The sequence below is a fragment of the Penicillium atrosanguineum genome (genome assembly GCF_028827265.1).
Source record: "Penicillium atrosanguineum strain IBT 20685 chromosome Unknown utg000007l_segment0_segment0, whole genome shotgun sequence".
NCBI lineage: Eukaryota > Fungi > Ascomycota > Eurotiomycetes > Eurotiales > Aspergillaceae > Penicillium > Penicillium atrosanguineum.
In genome coordinates this window covers 259,835-279,378 of record NW_026623139.1, presented here as the reverse complement: position 1 = coordinate 279,378, position 19,544 = coordinate 259,835, and the positions used below count along the sequence as shown (strand labels likewise).

The window sequence follows — 19,544 nt, the reverse complement described above, 5'->3', positions numbered from 1 at the left end:
AAGTATAAGTCCACGGACCTCCATTCGTGTTTACGCAGCTCGGAGATTCCGTAGATGCAACCTTAAAAGGCAGACTCTACACCCCGCTCACCTCGCAGAGGAAACCCTAGGGTAGTGTCCTTCCACCCCCGAACCGCCGCTTCAATTTAGATGTTCAATCCACTTTAGACGCGATTGTGGAGTCCAGGAAATAAGCAAAGTAAGCTTTTCCCTTTTCCCCAAGTTGAATGCGTCTGGGTGCATGCCGCGCCTTAGTAAGCCATGTTGACACGCTGGAAGCGTCAAGGTCCGGCCATTCACTGTTTCCACCCTTGGATTCCCCATTGCTGGCTCTGCGGCATTCGCCGATTACACTCGTTCTCTTTCCCTTGCTAAACCTCCCTCAAATCTCGGTCGATCCCTGGCGGTCCAGACCCCGAACCTTGCCAAGCACCCTAGGCGCACCTGCCTCCTAATCGTTGGACGATCAATCTATACACCTTGCTCAGGTGTCAGTGTTTGAGATCTAGTCTCGCTGGGCGAAGATCAGGACCACTTTTTGCAACGCCGTCCACGTCAAGCCTACCAGCGGCTTCGTTGCATGGTTTTCTAGACCTTCTCGTGAGTAGAGCAGAACAATAACTCGCAATGCACACAGCATCCGGGCCACTGAGCCCACAGCACTGGGGGCTATGGTTGCTCTTGTTCGTGTCCAGGACCTGGGCCTTCTACATCCCTGGTAAGCTTCTCCGATCTGCCCATCCAGCTCACGCCACTGACCCTGTCTTCCATTCTAAGGTTACTCGGTCGCCCGGTATAACGACGATCAGCCTATCCCTCTTCTCGTGAACAAGATCTTTTCCGACCATACCCAGCTCCAATATGCCTACTTCGATCTGCCCTTCGTCTGCCCGCCGAGCGGCCGCTCACACGGTGGCTCGCCCTTCGGATCCGGCGAGAGCATCTCGCTCAACCTAGGCGAGGTGCTGCGCGGCGATCGGATCATGACCTCAGACTTCGAGCTTGCCATGGGAAAGGATGTAGAGTGCCAGTCGCTCTGCACTGCCGAGGTCAGCCGTAAAGATGTCAAGTGGGCTCGCCAGCTCATCAAGGAGAATTATGTGATCGAGTGGATTGTCGATAACCTCCCAGGCGCAACCAGCTTCGTGACCGTCGACCGGAGCCGCAAGTACTATGCCTCTGGCTTCAAGCTCGGATACCGCGATATCTCACCCGTGACCGGTCGTCCTCGCTCCTTCATCAACAATCACTTTACAATTGTTATTCGCTGGCGCAGCGCACCGGAGGGCGGCAAGGTTATAGTCGGATTCGAGGTATATCCCAAGAGCATCAGCGCAAAGGACCGCCTAGCGAATGGCTGCCCCAAGGCGGTCCACAAGGACCAGGATCCATTGAGCTTGTTCATTGCACCAGACACGTCGCGCCTTAAGGAGAAGTACCAGGGTCTCTCCTATATTCCAGAGGAGGATGACGACGATGACGACGGTGCTCTGCTGAAGATTCCCTACACCTACTCCGTCTACTTCCGCGAGGATACCAAGGTCGAATGGGCGAACCGTTGGGACCTGTACTTCACCAACCAGGAGGAGGGTTCGATGACCCACTGGCTGGCGATCATCAACTCCTTGACAATCTCTACTGTGCTGGGGGTCACCGTCTTTGTCATTTGGAGCCGCACGGTTTATGGCGACATCAAGGGTCGTGGTGATGGCGCCATGGATGATCGGAAGCCGAAGGGACCTCGACGCAAGAGATCCGGCGAGAAGAAAGGCGACGGACTGTTGGAGAATGATGTGGAGAATGACGCAGACATGTCTTCCGAAGAGGAGGCATTCGAAGACACCAGTGGTTGGAAACTTCTTCACGGCGACGTCTTCCGCATTCCAGCCTACAGTGGTCTTCTGGCCCCGTTGATCGGATCGGGCATGCAGTTGTTGTTCATGGCCACGGGACTTCTCGTGCTAAGCTGCTTGGGTGTCTTGAATCCGAGCTTCCGTGGTGGGTTCGTCAGTGTTGGCATGGGGCTGTTTGTCTTTGCTGGTGTCTTCTCCGGCTACTTCTCCGGAAGGCTATACAAAACTTTTGGCGGATCAGCTTGGCGGAAGAACACGGTCATTACAGCCTTGTTGTTCCCGGGGCTGTCATTCTGCCTTGTCTTGATATTGAACCTGTTCGTCTGGGCTCAAGCATCCAGCACTGCCATCCCCTTCGGTACCTTGGTTGGACTGCTTGCTCTCTGGCTTCTTATCCAGGTCCCCCTGGTGTACGCCGGTAGCTGGTTTGGATATGTGCGAGCTAGCCCATGGGAGCATCCTTTAAAGACCAACGCCATCCCTCGTCAAATCCCACTCCAGCCCTGGTATCTGCGCAGCCCCGCAGGCCCCTTGTTGACTGGTCTGATTCCCTTTGCTGTTCTCTTTATTGAACTCCTCTTTGTGTTCAAGAATCTTTGGCAGGACAAGAGCGGCTACTACTACGTGTTTGGTTTCTTGAGCGTGGTGTCAGCGGTGTTGCTGGTTACAGTGATTGAAGTGACCATCATTGCGACATACAGCCAGCTCTGCTCCGAGGCAAGCCCCCCCCCCCCCGACGATATATTCATGTGCCTTGTGCTGACTTCTCTGCAGAACTATCACTGGTGGTGGCAGAGTTTCTTGACCGGCAGTGGCAGCGCCTTCTGGATCTTCGCCTACTGTATCTGGTACTATACCTTCAAGCTGCACATCACAGGCTTTGTTTCTGGCTTGCTGTTCTTCAGCTACAGCTTCCTGGCTTGTGCTGTATACGGTCTCTTGACAGGAACAGTTGGCTTCTTGGCCGCATACGCCTTTGTCCGGCGAGTGTACAGGTATGCGACATGGTCTTGCTAAACACTCTGCACAAAATGCTAATTCATGATCCTAATAGTGCAATTAAGGTCGATTAAGTCTCGAGCTGGTCGTTCTCACCATCTCTGGCCACTCTCTGACAACTAACTACCTTCCTTCATCTTCTCTCACGATTTGAACTGTCTGATAAGCATTGGTGATGTTGACCACCACGGCGTATACTGTCTCATTCCCTGCATCTCGCTTAATTTGAGCTATTCACTCGACCGAGAAACATCCCACGGTTTTATTTCTGGTCTTCCCTTGTTTCTTTATATAGTAGCAGTCTCCTATACAACCAGCTGCCATTCCGGCTGCTAGTGATCCGTTGGAAACGGAGTTATAGCGGGCTGTGAATTCTACTGCGTTAAGCGTCAATCCTACGTCTTCGTTTCTATTATGTGCTTTGTGCTATGTAATACTTTATTATATGGTAACCTCGGAATAAAAATGCCTAGTCGGAGACTTATGTAGGGATTCCTAAAAGCGCAATTTCTCTTCGGGATTGACTTAACCTGATTTGGATTTTATATTCTTCACTTCCTGGAGCGGTTTTCATTGTCTTGTTGAAGATTTTTTTGAAAGCCTCATTTATACTCCTATTTACTTTATCTGAACGCTGCCTTGCTCGCCGCACGCCTATAACGGCGACCAATAACCTTGCTCTATTATTCACCGACTATTCACTTTAAGTAGTTATCGGTGTGAAACTGTTCGTCTTACGTTGCCTGTGAACTTACTTCGTGTCTCGAGGAGAAACTCCCTTATTATTTAAGATACAAAAAGCCCCCTCCTCCCCTTATTCAACTCTTCTTATCTCTTCTCTTCTCCCCTAGTGCAAACTTTCCTTATTTTATCTTTATATACTGATTCCATTCCTCCTCTTATCATTTTACCATCCTGAGTCACCTTTATTAACTTCCACCATCATAAACCCGAACAAAGATCATCTTATTTACTCTACCCCGTGCATTCGCACCAAGCCTCCCCGCATCGAGCCTGTCCTAGAGGATAAGCAGGCTATTCTCGGTATCAATAGCAGGACCATTAGTTGGTCAAAGCTGAAGACCTTGGGCTACTAGGTGACGATATTCATGGACTCGGAAATCCACGGGATGCTTCGCTGCAGCGACTGCTTGCGTAAGTTTGATTCGACTTTCTCCTTGCACAGAATGGCTAATAAAGATTTATAGTCCGTCTCAGATCTAGGGCCCAGCAATCCAAAGGGTTGCCCTATTGGACTATTTTTAATGGGGTAGTCCCGCCTCGACCCGCGAAAGCTGTCTGTCGAAGCCACCCTATGGGGCCTTATAACAACGTAAGTCTCCTTTTCCCTTGATATAATTTGGGTCAACCGAATATTGATTATTTAAAGAAATTCTAGTGCTACGGAATGAAGGTTGGTCAGTCTAATTCTGGTTGTGTTGAGAAAGACGCTTACGGGAAGCCCTTCAATTTCGAGGAGCTTAAGAAGGACTACTTCATGCATGGGACTAAGCGCGATGTGGCCGTTGACGAACGACGTGCCGTCGCTCTGGATTGCGAGATAGGTATATCCTCTATGGGCGAGAGTGAGCTCATTCAAATAGCTGTAATTGACTTCTTCACCGGAGAGATCCTCGTGGATTCCTTAGTCTGGCCCAATATTAAGATAAGATATCTGTTAAGCCGCCACTTAGGCGTCACCTAGCCCATAATATATAAGGCTAATAATACCAAAACCTACATCTGGGGTCGGGACAAGGCACGGAAGCGTCTAATATAGTTTGTCGGCATATAAACTATTATTATTGCTCACGATGGAAAGTATAACTTGCTGGCCCTTCGCTAGCGCCATTCTCTTATCGCTAATACCAAAGAACTGGAAACTCGGATAAGCAGCGTGAGCAATTCCTCGAAAACCCCTAATCTTATAAACTTAATATTTATTCACCTGAAGCGTAGTATCTAGTAGGGGCAAAGTCATAATTATCTTAAGGATTACCTGGCTACCTAGGATTTAGCCGCCTTTTACCTAAAGACTTTGCCTGCGAGTGAGAAGGTCACGGATTATGAGAGATATAGAAAGTAAAACGAGCAAAAGGATTGCACTCATTTTATCTTAGGAATAACGTTGGCTGAACTTTAGGGGGATAATACACCCCTGGGTTTCGTTCCTTGAAATATTAGACCCGTTACTATTAGCGACTCTTAGGGAAATAACACTCCTAAGGATAATACTTCTAGGGATATTAAGCCTTCCACCAGCGACTCTAGAGTGGAAAATGCCCCTAAGGGTATTATTTATTGGGATCTCCGGCCTAATCCCTTTGCCGACTATAAGGGTGATGTTTACCCCGACGATTGAGATCAGATATTTACTTATGTGGCTAGGGAATCGTCCAGAGCCGCTACTCCTAATAGCGACACCCCTACTACGCCTAAAGACGCCCCTATAGAACCCTAGAGTCTGAAGGATTCTTAGGAACTGAAGGCTCTTGCCATCTGTGAATCGTTAGGGGATGATAATCCCTTAGGCGATGCCCTTGCTTCTCCTATGACCGAGGTTACGGACAAAAATCGATGGTAAGGGTCTAGTCCTAAGGCTAAGGCTGCTTTTACACGCAGCCCGAGGCTTTTGTCTCGGTCTTAGGTTCAAACCCAGCGGGAACTACGAGAAGCCTTGTCTATATCAGGAATGATGAGGTCTCTCGGTGAATTTTGCAAACCTGTCTTGCATAGGTTTCCCAGTCAAAAAGTGTCAAGGGATTTGAGAATGGAGGTTTACAAGGGGGGTGGAGAGGAGGGTTTACACGTGAAGATGTCGACATACTAGTTAGCAGAGGGAGATCCAGACATAGGGGATTTGAACATAGCCCCAGGATATGAACATGATCTACAGATAGCAAGCAAATACTAGATGGGATGTAACTAGTCACATACTCTGTTCTTTAGATTTTTTTCTTGTTTATTGTTCCACTCAAACGTACTTAGGTAGATGCGGGCCAAGATCCCGTGTTTACCTGATTGCAACCATCATGTTTGGCAAAGCGAAGCCGCATCAGTTGCAACCTTGGAAATGCGGACCCCAGCTATAGACTCCTGGTTGCTGGCAGGCCGCAACGATCAACCTGCCGGTCATCTCCGTATGGGTGGAATCATCCCAGCAGCGCGGTGCAAGTTTGCCCCCTATCGATCCCTGGCGAGTGACATATCACGAAACGGGGAGAAGATACCAATCAAGGCATGTGTGATGTGTGATGCGTTGACTGTGATGTGTTCTTTCATCTCAGATGACAGTGATTACGCCATTCTGAATCGGGTGAAACAGTCCCGCCACAGAATGTTGCAGACGTGGCTATGTGGGGAACCGGACGTGCATCTTTGGTTTTGGGACCATGGAGACAAGTCAAGCCAAGTCAAGACAAAGACAATGAGACAACTGCTCAAACGGCGGTGACGAGGCCCTTGGCAGGAATCCGGGGGCGGAGTACAGTAATTCTACTGTAATAGACCGCCCCCCCATGGCGTGCTTGGAAAGGGGGATTGCTCATGTCGTTTCAGCTGATCCTTCTACATCATCTCAATTCCCCGTGTCTTGTCATAGTGATATTGTCATGATGACAGGGTGCAGTACATTATGCTCTCGGACTGCAGAACTTGCAGGATCATGGAGGCACAGGGACACGAGGAGAAGTACCGGATGTGGGAAAAAGGGAGTTGAGCCCCCGTGGCGCACTATTGGATCACAAAGATAAGCAAGTGGATTACTCGGACTAGTGTTGGCGCTAACCGCATTAGGGTCGAAAAGGGGAACAAGCAGCTCCCATTTCCGTGCATTCCATTGGCCACAAAGGCGATGACACGATCCGGTGGAGCCCAAGGTTTACTTGGATTCTCGGGTGGATCGTCGTCTTTACAAGGGTTTATCAAGACTGTCTCGACTGCCCCATTCTTGGTTCAACGACCGAGCATCGGGTGAAGATGCTGATTTCGCATGCGGCCATCAATTGGGGTATTATGCCTTCAGTGTGAAAGTTGAATCACTACAGACCCCAGAGCGGCGGCGGGGTGGACCGGGTGGTCAAAAATACACACTGCGCGGGTAATACATCCGTACCGAGGCTTCGCAAAGTGGCAACTCGGCAACCGCCTTCGCTTCCCGGGTCAACATGGACTCGGTGACCAGCTCAAGGCACAGAGTCCATTCCATGTCCACATGACAGTGATAGCGTGCATTCATTTCCCTTCTCATGTCGGTTTTCACTTTCGCCCAGCCCGTTGATAGCGCCCGATGGAAGTCTGATTCGTCGAGACCGGACTACGCGCAGTCGACAATGATACCGTGATGTAATCCCAATACGATCCCGTACCAATGTCTCCTGTCGATCGGGAGTCTCCACCGCTTTTCTTTTTCCCACACTTCCACCGCTTCCACCGTTTCCAGCCCATTCCGGACCGATCACACCATCGCACCGCAAAATTGTGTCTTCTCACGCCTTGGGTGTACGTCACTGTTGGCCACCAATCTAAACCCAGGAGCCCCTACGCTGGAGCATCCCCTGATCTTCAGTGCATTACACTACTGTACAATGATCGGGTCTTGGGAGTTTGTCACTGGGGATGATGGGATGCCCGCATAGGGCGGTCTGTAGAACCTAGGGCCAGTACGAAGTATGGAGAATGGAGCACGGAGCCCGGGAAGTATACCCCGGCCTTCCGACAATACATACGCTTGTAACTTTCCAGATGGCCTCATTGATAATCATTCTGTGACTTTGGGTCGTCGTCTTGGCCCGATCCTTTGATTATCTCTTTTTTTTTTTTTCTCCCATTTTCCCATTTTCCTTCCTAGTTCCCCACATATGCCATTTCCCGACTTCATATATCTACCCCCTCCCGCCACTCCCTCTTCGGTCTTTTCTTTTTGCCTTCCATCTAGCTTCACTGTCCCAAGGTTGACTCCCTTCTATACATCCCCGCCGATAGTCACATAATTCATCATGGCGGAAAAGAAGCCCAACATCTTGTACATCATGGCCGACCAGATGGCGGCTCCCATGTTGTCTCTGCACGACAAGAACTCTCCCATCAAGACTCCCAACCTCGACCGGTTGGCAGGCGAGGGTGTCGTTTTCGACTCGGCCTATTGCAATGCTCCCCTGTGCGCCCCGTCGCGCTTCGTGATGGTTAGCGGCCAGCTGCCCTCGAAGATTGGCGCTTACGACAACGCGGCGGATCTGCCCGCCGACGTACCCACCTATGCCCACTACTTGCGGCGCGAGGGTTACCACACGGCTCTCGCCGGAAAGATGCACTTCTGCGGGCCGGATCAGCTGCACGGATATGAGCAGCGTCTTACCAGCGACATCTATCCCGGTGACTACGGCTGGTCCGTGAACTGGGACGAGCCCGAGGTCCGTCTGGATTTCTACCACAACATGTCCTCGGTCATGGAGGCCGGTCCTGTTGTCCGCACCAACCAGCTTGACTTTGACGAGGAGGTCATCTACAAGTCGGAGCAGTACCTGTACGACCACGTGCGCTCTCGCACCGATCAGCCTTTCTGTCTGACCGTGTCTATGACCCACCCCCACGACCCATATGCCATGACCAAGGAATTCTGGGATATGTACGAGGATGTTGACATTCCCATGCCCAAAAACGGCCCTATTCCCCACGACCAGCAGGATGCCCACTCTCAGCGTGTGCTGCAGTGCATTGACCTCTGGGGTAAGGAAATGCCCGAGGAAAACATCAAGAACGCACGCCGCGCATACTACGCCGCCTGCACATATGTCGACACCAACATCGGCAAGCTCCTGAAGGTTCTGAAGAACACTGGTCTGGATGAGAACACGATCATTGTTTTCAGCGGTGACCACGGTGACATGCTCGGTGAGCGCGGCCTGTGGTACAAGATGACTTGGTTCGAGAACTCGGCTCGTGTGCCTATGCTCGTCCACGCTCCTAAGCGTTTCTCCCCCAAGCGCGTCTCCGAGAATGTGTCCACCATGGATCTTCTGCCCACTTTCGCGGAAATGGTCGGTGCTCCGCTAATCAAGGAGTTGCCTCTTGACGGGGTTTCCCTCATGCCCTATCTGACCGGTGGCGAAGGTCTCCGGACGGACACCGTCTATGGCGAGTACATGGGAGAAGGCACCCAGGCCCCTCTGGTCATGATCCGCCGCGGCCGCTGGAAGTTCGTCTACTCGGCCATTGACCCGCCCATGCTGTTCGATCTAGTCGCCGATCCTGAGGAAAAGGTCAACCTGGTCGCCGGTCTCCCCATCCCAACTGCTACCCGCGGAATCGCCGTCGCTAAGTCACCCATCACATCGCTGTCCTTGCAGACCAACCTGCCTACGCCCAGCGACACTCCCCGCGCATCGCCTATCCCGCAGCGCGCCAACGAGAAGAACTCTTACCCCTTCCCCACTCCGACTCCTCCCCGCAGCCCGAGCCCCAGCCGCGTGCCTCCCGCCTTGCCGGAGACCATGGACCCTGTCAAGCTGCTCGCTTGGTTCATCGAAGAAACCCACAACCGCTGGGACCTCGAGAAGATCCGCCAGGACGTCCTGCACTCTCAGCGCCGTCGCCGTCTGGTCTACTCCGCCTTGATCCAGGGTACTCAGCAAAGCTGGGACTGGGAGCCTCGTGTGGACGCAAGCGCCCAATACGTGCGCAACCAAGGCAAGGGCGTCCTAGATGACGTCGAGCTCATCTCTCGCTGGCCCCGCGTCCTCTCACAAGCCGCCCAGGCCAAGGGCATGCAGATCTAGACCTCTTAGTGCGAAGGTCACCGAACATAAAAGCACTCATTTTTTATTTCTCAGCGTGCGCATTGATGACTTCTGTGATTTTTGCATTCGCATTTGAGCACGTACTATCATGGCATTTCCATTTTGTCTTTCGTCGGGTTATTTTTGGGCCGTTTGTTTTGCACATCAGCGAGGCGCTATACCCGGGAGCTTTTATTCCATCTTTCATTTTGACCTTGGATCTCTTTGATCTATGATTCAAGATCTTTTCATTTCCACTTCCAATCCCAATTTGCATTGGCGGCGAATGTCGCAATTCAAATATTCTTGTAAACGTTTATTTTTCTCCCCCCGGGTTGGGTGTCGAGCCCTTTGTTGGATTTGTCATGAGTAGATACAGACTGAATATAAGTTGCTAGTCCATTATTCTTACTTCTATACTTCGCTACAACCAATAGATATACTCCCCCCGCAACACTAGTTGAACTATACCCACCTCATGATGTCACCATCCACCCGCAACTCCCGCCAGCCCCGCATTATCTGATGAACCCCACACTAACTACACCTCAGCTTCTACACCTTATCCTTCGGCTCCTCCAGAATCTAACTCTGAAGCATTGGAATACGTATTCGCAATAATGCCTACCCTAACAGTAGCCATCGCCCAATCCCGCACCCACCAAACCACCCAATCAACCCTCTCCGCCCTCGAACGAACAACCAAATTAGCCTCCTCTCGCAACGTCCACCTCATTCTCTTCCCAGAAGCGTACCTAGGCGGATACCCACGTACATGCTCCTTCGGCGCAGCAGTCGGGTCTCGTGCCCCCCACGGCCGAGACCAGTTTCTGGAGTATTTCAAGGCGGCTGTGGATCTGGGCGATACGCCTGCCGGGGCGGGTGAGGAGTGGGTGAGTAAGAAGTTGGAAGTTGCTGTTGGGAAGCAGTACCGTGGAGATGGGACTAGGGAGTTTCTGGAGCGGGTTGCGAGTGAGACGGGGGTTTTTATTGTGACAGGGTTGGTGGAGAGGGCTGGGGGGAGTTTGTATTGTTCCGTGGTTTATGTCGATCCTATTAGGGGGACCTTAGGGAAGAGGAGGAAGGTTATGCCGGTAGGATTGCTTCTTTTTGGTTTATTGTTTTTGTTGTTTAATACCTTTATATTGGAGTGAAACTGACATGTTCATGTTCAGACCGGCGCCGAACGCATGATCTGGGCTCAAGGTTCACCCTCAACTCTACGCGCCGTGACAACCTGTCTCAATGGCATCCCGGTTACATTGGCTTCGGCTATCTGCTGGGAGAACTATATGCCCTTGTTGCGCCAGAGTCTGTACTCTCAAAACGTGAATATCTACCTCGCTCCAACCGCCGATGCCCGTGATACTTGGCTGTCGCTCATGCGCACCGTTGGCATTGAAGGCCGCTGCTTCGTGCTCTCTGCGAATCAATGTGTTCGTAACTGTGAGTTGCCCTCTTGGATTACTGGGCAAAAGGAGACTGCTCCGAGTCCGGTCCCGGCTCCTGCGCAGGTCGAGCAGCCGAAGATGATGAATCGGAAGCTTTCAATTACGGCTGAGGGGCCGCATGAGATTGTTTGGCCGCAGTGTTCGACTCAGGGGGCGGAGAATGGTGAGACGTCCAAGCTGTCATCGCAAGTGTCCTCTCATGCTTCTGGGGAGTATCTCTGTCGGGGAGGTAGCTGTATCATCTCTCCGCTTGGCGAGATTCTGGCAGGGCCCCTGTGGGAGGTTTGTACGGACGATGTGCCGGATAGCGATGAAGCAGCCGTGAATGCGAGCGGCATTCAACCTGCTGCAACTGGGGATGGACTGGCGATTGCCCAGATTGATCTGGATGACTGTGAGCGTGGTCGATTGGATCTCGATGTCGCCGGTAGCTACTCGCGCAATGATGCATTCAAGTTGACCGTCGAGGGGCTGGACCTGGCACCGCCGCCCTTGTAATTCAGATATTTACTCGAGATGGAAGGCAATTTCAAATATTTTCTATTATCGTGAAGCATGCCGTTCTTTGCATCATCACTCGCCAGAAGTTCTGGCTCGAGTTCTGTTCGACAAAGATAAAATCTTCACAGCCGCTCAAATATCCTCCAAATAAAACAACGGACGGGGATATCAATGCTATCGTGGTCGTCATCGCCATGTGCCAGCATGTCTCTGGAGTATGTACAACTGTTTTCCACTTCTCACTCTATCATCCATACCGGCGCCTTGACCAGGACCATTGACGGTCCCTTGCCGCGTACCTCGACGGTCAGGAAGGACGAGAATCGGATTCTCGCGGGTCCTTCAACCGGCTCGCTCTTCTCCTCGGGAACGTGGCCTGCGGTAGGGCGGGGCTCATTGCCTTTGCGGCCCATGATCGCACCAAAGACAGACTTCGTTTTGGATTCACGAGGTGCGGCTGAGGTGCCATCACCCCCTCCTGTCGAGATTGAGGCGGGTGAAGAGTCGCTTTCGACTCCGGTTGCGTCTTCAGGCTCCTGGTCAGCGGGTGGTGGAGGTTGGCGACTGAGCGGCGGCAGCTGTCCTTCTACCTTCATGTACACCTCGACAAAGGTGACGTTGGGAGGGAAGTACTCTATACAGACATCTCGAGCTTCTAGTGGGATCTTCTCGGCGATATTGACGCTGTTCTCGATGATCATTCGCACTCCCGCCTCAAGTCCCGGTAGGGCAGCCTCATGCACCTGCGAGCTAAGGAAAGAGGCCAGCTCTACCGACAGATGCTCAATCAGCTCCGCGCGGTGTTCTTGAGCGGCAGCGTCTGCAAGCATATCGCCCAGCCCGTCAAAGGTCGTACGCCGCCAGTTTGACAGGCGGGCAATGGCATTCTCGCGATCTTCATCAGTGGCAGGTCGCATCTGTTGCCGGCGCAGGTTCATCTCAATGCTCTTGAGTTGTAAGCTGAGACCGGTTTCCAACCCCGGGTGGAAGTATTTATGGAAAAGTTCTTCCGCCAACCACCGACTAATGACAGCCCGTCCCACACTGGTCATCTCCTTTGTTCCTGTTGAAACTGCTTCATCGGTCACCAGGCCGCGCAGCCACGTGGGAACTCCGCGCCAGTCCTTGCGCACCGAAAAGGCAAGGTCCTTGATGGCTCCATCCAGTCGCTGGAAGCGATTTGCATATTCATTATCGTCGAGCACTGTGCGGGATACGGCCATGCGCTGGTGCGCCACGGTATTCTGGAGGTGCTGCACCTGCGCTTCCTTGTCAAAGTAGTATCGCTTCACTTTGGAGTATTTTGATTCTATTTTTCGTTAGTTCTGATTACCCCGCGTTGATAACAGGTACCAAAAAAAGAACTCACGGAGTTCTTCATGTTTCTGAAGCAATGCGCGGACGTCGATATTCTCGGGATCTTCGCGTACTCGATTTGGCGTAGGGGTATTCTGCCCCTCTACCGCTGGTACTGGTTGAGTGGTACTGCCCCGTCGACTACTATCCTGGCCCGAGGAACGATCATTCTGTGCCGGCTGGGCCTGGGCCTGTACCTGCTGCTGCTGCGATTGCTGCATAACTTCAGGTTGGTTCGGTCGGGCTGGTGAAAGCGGCTCGTGGGTTTGCCGGGAAGGGGGCCGAGCACTCAATCCCAGATCCTGCTGGGTACGCGAATGAGACTGCCCCCGGTGGCTCTGTTCGGGCGGATAACGAGGCGACTCTGAAAGAGGTTCGGTGGGGGACGGGCGATTCGATCGGTCGAGCAGGCTCAGGTCTGTACTGGAGCGCCCGAGCGGCAACGGTGCGGGGTGTTGTTGGGTCTGAAGCGGCTGCTGAGACCACTCGGTGTTTTCCTGCGACAATGGCTGCGGGTGCTGCAAATGTTGCTGTTGGTAGGCTAGCGAAGCTGAACGCGGCTCATGTGGAGTATTGGGGGAGGGCCCCTCGGAGTAAGCGGGGTGGATGCGGTCTTCGTTCAAGGCAGGGAACTGCGGTGAGGTAGGCTGGGAGATGGGATGAGAGATGTTTTTCCCCTTGACAGAAACACTGCGCTCCAGCAGCCCAGACGAAGCACGCACAAACAAGTTCTTTTTTAAGCGACGAGGCTGTGAATCCTCAGGGGGGACAACACTAACGGTGGGTCGGTCGCGTTGGGGTTGGGGTTGGCGCTGGCTTTGGCTTCGATGGAGGGAGGGACTCGGTTCGGGTGGCTGGGTGAGGTTTGGATTTGGATTTGGGGCTGGGGCTGGATTCTGGGTAAAGCGATAATCTGGGATGCGGCGGTCGGAGTATGCCTCGTCGATGGAGCTGGTGCTGCGGTCTGCAGATGGAGCGAACGCGGGGCGAGGGAGAACTTCCTCGGACCGACCTGGAGCTGCGTAACGTGTAGGTTGAGGGGACTTCTTCTTCTTGCTATTGATATTGAAGAGTGGCATACTTGCCTTGTTGTCCTTGGAAAAGGACAGTGAGAGAGAAAGAATGGGGGAAGGTGATCGGCAGGCGGGGCTCAAGTGTTTCGTGTTCTATATATAACATTTGAACAGTGGGCCCGTGTAAACATTTGAGTCGAGAGAATGGGTGACAGGATGACAAGACGACCAGCTCTTGTGCCCGTGTATCTTTAGTACCTAGCTACAGACAACTTCGTGGAGCTTGGAGCCTGGAGCTTGGAGCTTGGACAAAGAAGGAAGTCAAAGAAAAAGCCCCAAGCTATTCAGAACCCCTATTGGGCACGGGGGGGGAAGGGGGGGGGGGGGGCCAAGAGCATACTGCCAGGGTTGGCCTAGACATAACTCTGGGGAACACAACAGCGCATCGTATGATAGGAACTGCGCTTATTTGTTTATGCGTGACATGAATTGCAGTACTCAGTGAATCATGGAATTGTCGCATGTCAGGGCCTCATGAAACTTCCAAGGCTCAAACAAACAACCGCAATCTTCCTTCACAAAGAGATTATTGATAAAGGCATCATGAAGTATTCGAGAACGATGGATGTAATCCACTTAAGCACTGGCCTTTTCCGGAAAACCAGAGTATAATATAAGCCTCCATCTTACGAGAATACCCTTTTCAAAGGATAGAGCGAACCAAACAAGACAAATTCGTGATGAATGAAATCGAACTGCGCCATAACGGACATTTGCTATGTACCTACAACGGCGAGACAATCTGTGTGGCGCAGCCAGCAACAGTCCCAGGCTCGTGCATTGTGATATACAATATATATTGAACTCCGCGATTAGCAAGTTAGCACACGGGGTGGGTCTTGCCAGTCTTGCCCTGCAGGGAGTGCTTCTCGCCCTGGTAGCCCTGGTGGGTGTGCCTGTGACGGGGCTGAGCACGGTGGCTGACCATGTGCCTGGAGGAGAGTAAGCGAGAGATCAATGCACACGTTTGGTCGATACTTACGTCTTGTACTTTTCAATCATGGCCTTGTCCATGGAGTTCAGGGTGTCGAGGGCCAGCTTGATATCGGCCAGGAGACTGTCGCAGCGGTTCATGCTGAAGTCCTCACGGACGACAACACGCATCAACTTCAGCTTCTCGCTGTTGGGTGCCATGGTGTAGGCAGGGACAATCCATCCGCGCTCGCGCAGCTGGTGGGCGACGGCAAACTCGTCGTAGACACGGTCGGGGTTAGGAGGCAGACGGAACGCCACCAGGGGCAGACCCTTGCCCTGACCCTGGCTCATGATGACCATGCCCTCCTTCTTCAGCTGCTCGGCCATGTAGTCGGCAATGCGGGTCAGATTAACCATGATGGAGCGGTAACCGCGCTTGCCCAGGCGAATCAGCTGGTAGTACTGGCCAATAACATGGGCGGCACCCTTGGAGAAGTTCAGAGTGAAACTAGCCTGGTCGGCTCCGAGATAGTTGATGTTGAAGACCAGCTCCTGGGGCAGGAACTCGGGCGAGCGCCAGATGACCCAACCAACACCTGGGTAGACCAGACCGTACTTGTGTCCGGAGACGTTGATGGAGACGACCTTCTCGAGACGGAAGTCCCAGGCCAGATCGGGCTGGGTGAAGGGAGCGACAAAGCCACCGCTAGCGGCATCGACGTGGATGGGACAGTCAATGCCACGCTCGACCAGCAGGTCATTGATGGCCTTGACGTCCTCATACTCACCAGTGTAGGTAGTACCGATAATGGCACAGATACCAATTGTGTTCTCATCCACCAGATCGACAGCCTCCTTGGGGTCAATGACATAGCGGGATTGAGTACAGTAGACGTACTTCTCCTCGACATCGAAGTAGCGAGCGGCCTTCTCCCAACATACCTGCACGGCGCTGTTCATGACGATGTTGGGACGGGAGTAGTCCTTACCCTCGGCCTTGCGCTTGTTCTGCCAACGCTTCTTCATGGCCAGGGTGCCCAGCATGATGGCCTCGGAGGAACCAATAGTGGACGTACCCATGGCGTTCTCACCCTCTGATTCTGTGGGGCAGTTGAACAGACGGGCAATCATGTTCACGCAGCGGTTCTGGATCTCGGCGGAGTGGGGATACTCCTCGTAGTCGATGAAGTTCTTGCTAAACGAGTCGGTCATGATCTCCTCGATCTCCTCTTCCTACAGAATTGTGAGCTATCGGGCCATCAATAAGTCATACATGCTGTCCTACCATGTAGGTGGTGACGAAACTGGCCAAGCTGCAAGAGGGTCAGCGATAGTTGCTTGGCAACCGCACGGAGTTACTTACTTGAGCTTGGGGTTACCGTCCAGGCTGAGCTCGTCCTTGATCATACGAGCAGCGATCTGGCGAGGCATCTCTCGCTCGGGCATTTCATGCATTGGCATGTGGTCGGCAGCGAAGTGGCTACCGTAGACATTGGTGTAAAAGTCATCCACGTCCGGAGCCGCGCCCACGGACTCGACATTGCGAGAGGACGGGTCAAAGACCTCATTATCCTTCTTAACGGAGGCTAGATGGACCATGATTGCGAGGGACTCAAGGGGGTAAAGCTGGGAAAGAAAGCTTGGAAGAGGGGGAGAGCTTCGTTAAATAATAACAAACACGTGCGGGGACCCAATGACGCAGTGCACCGCTCGGTTTCCACGGGCGTATATACTTTTCTTATGTTTCAGCCATGTCTGTTCCAGGCGCCAGTCTATTTTCTTCGTTTCTTTCTACGCCAATCATGCCAATTCTCCTTAGTAGACCCCTCAAATGCGAACGCGGACTTGCTAAAGCTTGGGCAAAGCTTGGCATAGGCAGATCGTCAATTGCCGATACATCCGACTGCCCCTCTTTTTACATTTTGACCTACGCAATATTTAATCATCTGGAGCCACGTTGGCAACCGCGGTGGGCCCACCAGGGTTCACATTGAGAGCTCTGTGTTGGCTATGTGTTGGCCCTCGGCACTATTCTGCACTATTCTGCGCTATTCTGCTACTCAAAGCTTGCTCTCGCGTAGCTTCTCCACCTCGGCGAATCGGTAGTAGTATTCCAAGCTCCCTGGGTTGAGCAGGGTCCCCGAGGGTCGAATTCGCTTGCCGGACACAATCTGCTTCACAGGCAGCTCCACTTTCTTGAGGTTGACCGTGGTCTGATCATCGTCAGTGCCGTCTCCCCATCCGATGGGCTCACTTACCGGGATTTCGGGAGTCTCGAATATGAACATCGGCACATGGCGAGCACTTAATTCCGAACGGATGGCTTTCTTGACCCGATTGACTAAATCAAGGGTGTAGCTCGCCCCAGGCTTCATTAGTAGGAAGAGCATGACCCGCTCGTCGGTATCGGTCGGCCGTCTCTGACCGACACAGATCGAATCGGCGATCTCCGGCGAGAATAAGCCCTCGATCACTCGGTAAATCTCTGCAGATCCAAACCGGACGCCTGAGGGGTTGAGCACCCCGTCAGCACGCCCGTGGAACATGAGCTGCTTGGTGATAGGATGGATGGAGACAAAGTCTCCGTGGGTCCAGACGTCTGTCAATATTAGCCACGGCGCCACGCAGGCGTATGGGGGTCCATCTTACTATCAAATCGACCAAAGTACGCGTCGTGGTACTTCTGACCGCCCTCATCACCCCAGAACATTGTGGGCATGTTGGGGAAGGCTGAGGGGGCCACCAGTTCGCCCGGCACGCCCTCTTCTATGGAGACACCTTGGACGCCCGCTCCTCCTTCGATGGTGGAATCGTAGACCTCTACTGAAATCCCCAGGCTACATCCCGCACATCCACCCACGTAAACAGGTACCAACGGGTTGCCTATACCGAAGCAGCCCGCGATGTCCGTGCCGCCCGAGATGTTGTTCAAGCGAGTATGGGACGGGAAGCCCTCGTCGTAGAACCATTCGAACAATGCATCCCGTAAAACCATGCCGGTGCTGGTGACCACCCGAAGAGAACTCAGGTCAAACATCTCCCGAGGGCGGATCTTGGCTCTTTGTAGCTCATGCATCCATCGCGGGGAAATCCCCAAGTGTGTTACCTTCTCCTGGGCGGCAAGAGTAAGCAATGCAGTAACATCAGGTACAAATGGGCTGCCGTCGTAGAGCACTACTCGTGACCCGAAGAGCAGAGTTTGCATTGCAGCTAGATACATGATCCATCCCGTGGTTGTATACTGCAAAGCCACTGTATCCCGTCCGTTCTCCGTATGCAGACCTCCTTCTTTGTGGGCATTGAGAAGAACACCTCCGACAGAGTGCACAATGCACTTAGGTTGTCCGGTTGTGCCTGATGAATAAACAATCAGGAAAGGATCACGGAATCCAACCCGCACAAACTCCAGACGATCATTTTCTCTGGCTTTGGAAAGAAACTCCGACAAGGTCAAAGACTTGGGGATGTTGCTGACATCTGCCGGCGAGGCGAATCGAGGTTGCGAAATGATACCTTGGAACGCGGAGATTGAGCTCATCCCCTGCGCGATGTCGTTCATTTTATCGCGAAGGTCAACCGTCTTGCCATTGTAGACTGTAAAGTCATCCATGAAGAGCCAGCGGGGCTTGATCTGCAAGAGGCGGTCCAAGACTCCCTTGACACCCATATCAGTGGAGCTGGACGAGAAAATAGCGCCCAGTGCCGTCGACGCCAAAAGCACCAGTAATGTATCGATGCTGTTAGCAGAGCAGACGGCAATACGATCGCCTCGAACAACACCACCGGTCTTCATAGCCTGCAACAGGGCGCCGGTCTTCTGCCTCAGCTGGCCCCAGGTGAGATGGACTACGTTCTTCACGTCTCCTTCTCTGACTTCAGTGACGGCGATCTTTTCGTCTTCTTTGCCGGTGGTATCGCCGACACTGCGAGAGAACAGAAGATTTTCGGCAAAATTCAACTTGATACCCGAAAACCACTCTGGAACGCCGTCCATCCGTGTCGACTCGTCTACCACCTGAGTATACGAGCCCTCGTGGATGATCTGAAAATACTTCCAGCAGAAATCCCAGAAAGCCGAGCGATTCTGAGTGGAATAAAGATACATATCATGGTAGGACTTGTCGGTCAGTATGGTTCAATTACATGAGTTGAATGTACTCACATCGACCTTGCAGCCCATCTCCTGCTGCAACGCACGCTTGAACCGCCCCATGGCGGTCGACTCGGGGTCTGGATGCTCCCATAGCTTGCGAGGCAGTGACACAGACGCCATGGTGAATCAACAATCTAAATTGAACTGAAAGAAAAGTAAATGGGGTTTCTCTCTTTTCCGAGTGATGCGGTGAGCTTTATCTTAACTTGCGGAGGGTTGACATGCCAAGCCAGGCCCGCAGTAACCCCCATGGGGCGAAGAGTGGGAAGAGTGGGCATAGTGGGAGTAGTCCCCGCTGGAGCCCAAGCGGGATCTATACTTCACCGGAGAAATGCCAGACTGAGACTCAACATGATTTCAACTACTGGATTGAAGTCTGTTCAAAAGGGCCACAGGTGGGCTAGTAAAAAGATACAGGCTCGAATGGCTCAAGAAGCCTCCCGAGGAGTTCAGCAGAGCCAAGTCTA

The 19,544-nt window shown here is 52.6% G+C and overlaps 7 protein-coding genes across 7 annotated transcripts; 4 read left to right on the top strand and 3 right to left on the bottom strand.

The window, feature by feature from the left end:
* Nucleotides 1-627: 627 nt before the first annotated feature.
* Nucleotides 628-2,926, top strand: N7443_008295 (transmembrane 9 family protein; the record flags this gene model as incomplete). Its single annotated transcript, XM_056888351.1, has 3 exons — nucleotides 628-718; nucleotides 778-2,848; nucleotides 2,908-2,926. 3 exons carry the CDS (start codon nucleotides 628-630, stop codon nucleotides 2,924-2,926), a joined length of 2,181 nt encoding a protein of 726 aa, XP_056737653.1.
* A 1,035-nt stretch (nucleotides 2,927-3,961) lies between these two features.
* N7443_008294 (uncharacterized protein) lies at nucleotides 3,962-4,557 on the top strand (the record flags this gene model as incomplete). The annotated part of the gene is made up of 3 exons (XM_056888350.1): nucleotides 3,962-4,007; nucleotides 4,061-4,185; nucleotides 4,252-4,557. The coding sequence occupies 3 exons, from the start codon at nucleotides 3,962-3,964 to the stop codon at nucleotides 4,555-4,557; spliced, it is 477 nt and encodes a 158-aa protein (XP_056737652.1).
* A 3,292-nt stretch (nucleotides 4,558-7,849) lies between these two features.
* Nucleotides 7,850-9,628, top strand: N7443_008293 (putative choline sulfatase; the record flags this gene model as incomplete). The annotated part of the gene is made up of 1 exon (XM_056888349.1): nucleotides 7,850-9,628. The coding sequence occupies one exon, from the start codon at nucleotides 7,850-7,852 to the stop codon at nucleotides 9,626-9,628; it is 1,779 nt and encodes a 592-aa protein (XP_056737651.1).
* A 620-nt stretch (nucleotides 9,629-10,248) lies between these two features.
* On the top strand, nucleotides 10,249-11,577 carry N7443_008292 (nitrilase; the record flags this gene model as incomplete). The annotated part of the gene is made up of 2 exons (XM_056888348.1): nucleotides 10,249-10,722; nucleotides 10,804-11,577. The coding sequence occupies 2 exons, from the start codon at nucleotides 10,249-10,251 to the stop codon at nucleotides 11,575-11,577; spliced, it is 1,248 nt and encodes a 415-aa protein (XP_056737650.1).
* Nucleotides 11,578-11,819: 242 nt separating this feature from the next.
* N7443_008291 (uncharacterized protein) lies at nucleotides 11,820-14,015 on the bottom strand (the record flags this gene model as incomplete). Its single annotated transcript, XM_056888347.1, has 2 exons — nucleotides 11,820-12,889; nucleotides 12,950-14,015. The coding sequence occupies 2 exons, from the start codon at nucleotides 14,013-14,015 to the stop codon at nucleotides 11,820-11,822; spliced, it is 2,136 nt and encodes a 711-aa protein (XP_056737649.1).
* An 814-nt stretch (nucleotides 14,016-14,829) lies between these two features.
* Nucleotides 14,830-16,523, bottom strand: N7443_008290 (glutamate decarboxylase; the record flags this gene model as incomplete). Its single annotated transcript, XM_056888346.1, has 4 exons — nucleotides 14,830-14,941; nucleotides 14,992-16,157; nucleotides 16,210-16,237; nucleotides 16,288-16,523. 4 exons carry the CDS (start codon nucleotides 16,521-16,523, stop codon nucleotides 14,830-14,832), a joined length of 1,542 nt encoding a protein of 513 aa, XP_056737648.1.
* Nucleotides 16,524-16,984: 461 nt separating this feature from the next.
* On the bottom strand, nucleotides 16,985-19,197 carry N7443_008289 (uncharacterized protein; the record flags this gene model as incomplete). Its single annotated transcript, XM_056888345.1, has 3 exons — nucleotides 16,985-17,523; nucleotides 17,574-19,041; nucleotides 19,087-19,197. 3 exons carry the CDS (start codon nucleotides 19,195-19,197, stop codon nucleotides 16,985-16,987), a joined length of 2,118 nt encoding a protein of 705 aa, XP_056737647.1.
* Between the last annotated feature and the right edge of the window lie 347 nt (nucleotides 19,198-19,544).